General features: G+C 48.5%; 2 protein-coding genes and 1 non-coding gene across 3 annotated transcripts in view; all 3 read left to right on the top strand.

The window, feature by feature from the left end:
* The window catches only part of Pmar_PMAR013630 (hypothetical protein), a gene marked incomplete at both ends in the record, with an annotated part of 10,263 nt that extends 8,732 nt beyond the window's left edge, over nt 1-1,531 (top strand). Inside the window, 6 exons of the mRNA XM_002781896.1 lie at nt 363-437; nt 478-608; nt 670-808; nt 880-1,033; nt 1,196-1,336; nt 1,380-1,531. Of these exons, the coding sequence (XP_002781942.1) occupies nt 363-437; nt 478-608; nt 670-808; nt 880-1,033; nt 1,196-1,336; nt 1,380-1,531 (792 nt within the window). The remainder of the gene's footprint in view (nt 1-362; nt 438-477; nt 609-669; nt 809-879; nt 1,034-1,195; nt 1,337-1,379) is intronic.
* Nucleotides 1,532-1,673: 142 nt separating this feature from the next.
* On the top strand, nt 1,674-1,753 carry Pmar_PMAR013629. The gene has a single exon. It is a non-coding gene; the product is annotated as a tRNA-Leu (tRNA).
* Nucleotides 1,754-1,892: 139 nt separating this feature from the next.
* Pmar_PMAR013628 (hypothetical protein) lies at nt 1,893-4,133 on the top strand (the record flags this gene model as incomplete). The annotated part of the gene is made up of 12 exons (XM_002781895.1): nt 1,893-1,972; nt 2,054-2,141; nt 2,188-2,292; nt 2,870-2,973; nt 3,014-3,094; nt 3,149-3,208; nt 3,279-3,334; nt 3,400-3,473; nt 3,618-3,779; nt 3,833-3,919; nt 3,965-4,056; nt 4,100-4,133. The coding sequence occupies 12 exons, from the start codon at nt 1,893-1,895 to the stop codon at nt 4,131-4,133; spliced, it is 1,023 nt and encodes a 340-aa protein (XP_002781941.1).
* Between the last annotated feature and the right edge of the window lie 2,359 nt (nt 4,134-6,492).

Here is a 6,492-nt window from a genome sequence, read left to right as displayed (position 1 = left end):
GCTTGAGGACTCTTTGCTGAATCTAGATAGTGTAGAAGTGTGAAGAATGCAGCTCAATTAAGCATAACAACAATATATCACTTAATAATATAACATTATTATATACTATAATTTAAGAATTTAATATTAATATACTTACATGATAATAATTTATATAATTATGATCATATATTCAGCAGAAACTTATAAATGATAATATTTCATTACTTATAATTATTACCACTATCCATAATAATATTTTGTAATCTAATACATTTGAGTCCAACATATCGAATATATTATATTTCATTCGTATAGAGTGTTTGTTGATAGGTGAGTCTTTCCTCCTTGGTGGGTTGATGATTTTACATTCTGGTTCGAAGTTGATGGTGCCGAAACTCCGCGATGTTGAAGTGACATTCCTGGTACAGAGGAAAACTGAGGACCTGCACCAGGAGGTGTGATGCTGTGTTCTCCGGTTTGAGTCGTGGCCCGCAGGGGATCCCTATGGTGGCGTCTCGCTCGAAGGTGTCAAAGATAACGGGTCTACCGGTAAAGTGGAAGCGGTTCCACTTGTTGTGGTGCTCGGTCCTGTTGGTCCTGGCCCTCATGGTCATGATGGAGTTCTCGTAGGTTTACCCCAGGCCGTATTGCTGCTGTGAGTTTTCTCGCATTTGTAGCATGCTTCAGATACTCGGATTTCTTTGGTACGTATACCGTGAACTTTATCGTCGGCTTTACGTTCATGATGATGGCCGCGGAAGCAGTCTTTGCCCGAGCTGTCCGCGAAACGCTCCTACTGATTCCTCTCCTGGCCGCGTGTGAAGTCGTAAGTTTACATCAGGTCGTTCGCTATTATGTTAGCCTATTTGTGTTCTTCTATTGCGGCTGTCTCATTAGGTTCTGTTCATCGCCACTATGGGAGCTGATAACTTCCAAGACTTTGCTGAGTCTTTCTTTGTGGAGCTCTTACTTAAGATCGCTGATCGTTTGGTATTCGGATCGGTATTTCAATGGATTGATTATTATGCGACTAGGGCTATGGAGTGGCTAAGTGAGTTCAAATGAGCTCCTCCATTCATTGAGACATAAAGAAGATATTCTCACTGCTTCTTTAGTCTCGGCGTGCTCTCTCTTTCGTTGTACCGCAGAATTCCGATACGTCTTACCACGGTTTGGTCGCAGTGTATGTGTAGAAACCTCGTCGTATTTGCAGGGACGCGTTCTTTCCTCTGGAGCACGTTCCTTGCTATTGGAGGTCCGATACGCAACCAAACGAATGTTGATAAGATTGATGATATCGGCCGAGAAGTCCCGGGATTGAAGTTCTCTAGTCGAGCAAGGAGGGTCTCCGGGGGTGAGGGAATATATTTTTTCTCTATAAAGACGGTTTGCGTCAGCTCAACCGACCACTAGTGATCAAGTCGTTTCCCTCGATGAGAAAGAAGATGACGGGCAGGAGCATCCGAGCTCTATAGAAGAGGCCATAGAAGAGCATGTCAGAGGCGGTAGCACAGCCATGAGTAAGATCGGTATGAAGCACGTGCTCTAGTAGATGTGACTCAAACGACTAATTTAATCAACAATATCCTTGATTTGCTATGCAGTGTATGTGAAGTATCACTGGTGATGCATATGAGGTGTATTCGACGGATTCCACCTCAATTATAAGGTTATCCAGCGGTAATCTCGTCGACAGTTTGGCCGAGTGGTCTAAGGCGCTGGCTTAAGGCGCCAGTCCGAAAGGGCGTGGGTTCGAACCCCACAGCTGTCATATACTTTGCTATTGGAGTTTTATGTCCTCTAGTGTCTTTTGTGCGAAGACAGTTAGTACCTTCACTTCGTTTCTAATGATGTCATTAGCATCGTGAGGAACAATACGCAGTTCTCTTCTAGGTACTATCTTAGCTCCCATGGTCATAGCTTTCGTTATCGTTTTCCCTACAGCAACAGAGGTGCCGCAGCAATACGATATCCGGAATGGAGATCTAATGTGAGCCTAGACATGGGTCTAGCAAACCCTCTGAATTTCGAGCTCAGGGCGGCCAGTGAGGTTGCTGTTCGTACGGCTTAGATACTACATGTTATTTGGTGTTGTAATCGTCCCTTTCCAAGTTATGATGGACATTCTTATGAACCATGCTACTGAGCTAGCTCATGGCGTAATGTGCACTTATTAGATGCACCAGCGTCATTGTGATATCTCAGGTGAAGATCTACGACTATATGCTCTATGCGAAATGGAGATGGCGCAATAGATTGACAAGGTGGCTCTTTGATGATCCTAGGTTCGACCAGAGCATCGGAGAGCAGGTGAGCATCTCGAGGCATCCGGAACCCTCAACGCTATGTAGGAACTCAACACTCGAGATTTATTGCGCTTGAACTCACGTGGAAGAATAGTACCACCGATGTTGATTGCAGAAAATCCTCGCAGTTCGGTCTCCCACATTTTTATATTTTTTTGTTATCTGACTGTTTGCAAGTCCAGATAAATGACAAGCTACTGACTTGTGTCAGGTGCAAGGAGTGAACCATCTCTGCTTCTCGCCGCAATTTTACTTCATCATATCTTATTATACGTGGGGTATGATCATGACCTTGCTCGGCATCACCACATTACTGAGGAAACAGGCTAATCCTTTTGAAGTGATAACGCGTTTTCTGATGGTTGCACCATAGAGGCGGAGGACTACTTACTGAAACATCATTGAAACTTCCCCTGGCTCGCTGGATCCCGTGATCGTTACTGAGTTGAGCTTTCAGGATCCGGCATTCATTTACTACGTAGCGCAACAGTACATCGCGAATAGGATACTAAACAGTACCATTAGGTGGATGACATTCCACGTGAGTTGCTATGGTCTCCTATGCGGGATTTTCGCGTTAGGTATTGTGGAAGCCCAGGGATAACGCTTCGGCCAAGGCCTTCGCGGACAGCATCAAGCATGGTATCGAGCAGAAAGAAATGCAGACTCGTGTGAAAGAATTCAGGTGGAGTGTTTAGCCGTTTCGGGAGATCACTTTTTTGCAGGGAAAACTTTTTCCAACGTCATAAAGAATGGATTCTGTCCAACGTTGGCCTCATATTCACACCGAGGCACAGTCGCCAGAGGTGAGACTGTGTTCTCAGGGTGATGCCATTTGGTGTCTATGTTTGGGTCTTCAGATATCGAGGGCAGCTGAGTGAGATGTACCAGAAGTTGCTCAGTTTGGAGAGCCCTTTCGAGTGAGCATCCGCTACAGGGCCTCATGATATCTCTAGTCTTCGACTTCATTTTATTTTTCCGGATGTGCAGGTATCGCATGCCTGATGAAGACCTTCTCGCTGGTCGCACGCAGAAGGGGCTGCTAGGTGGGATCGATCCTATCCTGGTTCACCATGAATCACGACCATGGGCAGCTGTAGTTGCGTGTCAGGTAACAAAAACGGAGAATTTCCCTCAGCTGAAGATGGTGGAGAGAACGATTATGAAGTCCTCGGCGATGCACTGGTGAGGCACGGTTGCTTAGCCCTATGCGGTGACCTCAGCTGAGTGACGGTGTTTACACAGCTACCTTAGAGGTGGTTCAAATTGTTAGTATGATATTGGAGACTCTACGATTGGGACTTCTCGTATGTCACAGTCATCACGTAGATTACTATCGGCAAGAGACTCACAGAGGATGACGAGAGCAGGGCTCGACGTGAAGAGGAGGAAGCCGTTGATGAAGTTCGCCTCAAATTGCCGCAGGGAGTGTCCATGCTCGCCTGGGCGACTATGGAAAGTTGGTACACAGTAGCCCGGCAGAGATTGAAGGTCAGCTGCCCGCTCACGTCCGGCTGGTGTCCCATTTCTTCGGATTTCGGTAGGGCGGCGTTGCCTCTGTGCAGCTCGGACTGCCACCTGCAACACAGTGGAAGGGCCATCCGGCTGATGTTATCGCTCAGAACGACGAGGTGAGTCATCGAGTTACACCTCCATTGTCGGCATCCCATGTACAGATAGCAGAGCTCGATCCTTATCCTGACTGGCTGACGGCAAATATCACACAAACGTCGAAAGAAATGCTGCTACGCTGGGCCAGAGAAGCTCGGTGAGTCTTGGTGGTCTCACGAAACGAGATATCTAATGTTCAGTTCTCGGTTAAGAGATCGCCGTGGTAAGCACTAGGGAGGAAGAGCAATGGTATGCATGCCCATGATAACCATTATGCAGTCGCTCAGTGCATGTAGTTCCGTGTTGTGTAAGTAACATTGAATGGGTACTACCTATTAGGTAGAAGTTAACTGTACTTTGGAGTTGTCGATCACCCACTGCGAGTTTACCATTGGCACTTCGAGTGCGATGTGAATTGACTATGATTCATTAGTTCGAGGGATATTCTGTTACTCTCAGAAGAATTAGGGCATTTAGTGTTGCTATTGATACCCGCATCGATTCAAGTTGATTTGCTTGTGAATTTCCACCCACTATTGTTGTCGACTATGACTGGGTCTGTTGCGGTGGTGGACATCACGATAGATCCTGACTCGATGAGGCCCAAAGCCGGCGAGCAGCACATCCAGCTTGTCGGGCTCTCTAAGCAGTCGTTACAGTCGGGCTGGTGGTTGCCAGTCCTCAATAGGGTCCAGGATGTTACCTTTGTGGATGCCGAGTCTATCATGATGCCCACTGACGCCCCAGCAGGTGCCCAACCTAGCATCTCTGGTACGGTTCTCGCACTGAGCTGTATTCTCCGACCCCGTGGTGGCGCGAGTTCTGTTGTGTGGGTACTTCATTTTGCTGATGATGAAGTTCCGGTTGTTTTCAAAGGAGCAAATAATATCATCAACCGTAGTTGCCTCTGCCCTGGCTCGTCAGTGGAGATCGTTGGAGTACTGAAGAGAGGCTCGGCACCAGTCAGCGGCCGACGATGTGAAATCCGTCTAGCAGATTCAGCAGTCTCGATTCGTCGCCTTAGCGAAGGCCATCCTGGGTTGCGAATCAAAATTGCTTACGTGCTGGCTGGTGCTGCAATACTGGGGGCTTGTTCAGACGGTAAGTTGGTTTTGGTATGTCTACAGCAATGGTGCCGTTGTCAAAGTGAGGTCTTATGCTCTCGAATGGTTATCGAATGCTATGGTCTTACGGAGGTTCCCAGCAAGGCAATGCCGATATCGAGAATCCTCATGGCGAATATCCACTCGACAATAATCGTTCAGTCGGTTGACGACGTTCAGGACCGGCGGGTCGAGCTTGAGCCTGTCTATAAGCCTGTGACTAAGCTCCCGTCCTCAGTGCATGAGGGATGCCCGTTGCATGCAGTCAGAGCGTTGTGCCGTTCTCTTGACCCACAGGTCGACACTAGAATTGCACATAGCGAGCCGTGTACGAATCCGGCTCTCGTGTTGGGGTATTCTTCTATCCTAACCCGACCTGAGACGGTTCGTCCTGTATGCCGTGGTCCCTCCATTGTTTTTCGCGAGTTACCCTCTTGCTGGCATCGACAGATTTTCGAGTGTGCGCGGAATATGATGCCAGGAGAGCCGTTCAGTGTGGCTAGTGCACCTCGCGCGGACTCTGTGGCTGTCTACAACTTAGCCAGTGGTTTACATTGTCGCAACTCGCTGGGGGTTCATGTCGGGGGTCCGATGGTTGTAGCGAACAGTGATCCGCCTGCTGCTCTCACTGATAAAAGGGGAGTAGTCGTGCGCTGTGCCAAAGGGGTATGTTATTTTCAATGCCCTGATGGCACTTTGGGCCACAGCAAGGGCGACCTCCGCCCCACTCTGTCTGTTATCGGTAAGCTTTCGGACAAGGAGGAAAAATTGGCACTGTCTCATGCTAGTTCACTCCATCCAGTCCTCCATAGTGTTGGAGAAGTCTCTCGTTTGTCACCCTCTACGCCGTTCACTTTGAAGGCAGTGGTACTTTGTGAGATATCGCATAGGAATCTGTCGCGCGCCCCGGATGTTCTCCTCGCTAACGTTAACGCTGAGGGGTGGGACGTGGCCATCCAGGATATGGCACCTAAGGGCCAACTGCTGAGGATGTGGATCTCTAGAACTCAGTTGAGAAGGGAACTTCCGGTGCCCTCACTCGTGGACATCTCAGACGTGATTGTGCTTGTGAACGATTATGTGCCAGAAAGGCACACGATCGGACCTTTTCGCCCCGTGTTCTCCGTCCTTCTACCAACGGGCTTCATTGAACTACGATGGCCTCGACTTCCTCCTTCGATGGTCCCGCATGCATTGCCTGATAACTTTTGGGTAACAGGACGAGTGTCGTGGCTGAGGGAGGTCAACGCGTTCGCAACTTGCTGCGAGTGCGGGGAAAAGATCTATCTACTTTCCGCATGTTCGTGCTCCAGGGTACGCGTGCTCTCTGCGGAGGATCTTTCTCTGGATGACCTCGACGTCTCATTCGTTGCTAAAGGGGAGATTGTGAGCGATATGGGCTTCTGTATGCAAGCAGTCTTCGTTGGCGAGGCAGCCCTAGCGGTCTGCGCTGATTCCCCGATTACTGGATCATTGAGTGATGGGATCAA

This window comes from Perkinsus marinus (genome assembly GCF_000006405.1).
Source record: "Perkinsus marinus ATCC 50983 genomic scaffold scf_1104296941026, whole genome shotgun sequence".
NCBI lineage: Eukaryota > Perkinsozoa > Perkinsida > Perkinsidae > Perkinsus > Perkinsus marinus.
This window is presented reverse-complemented; position numbering and strand designations above follow the sequence as displayed.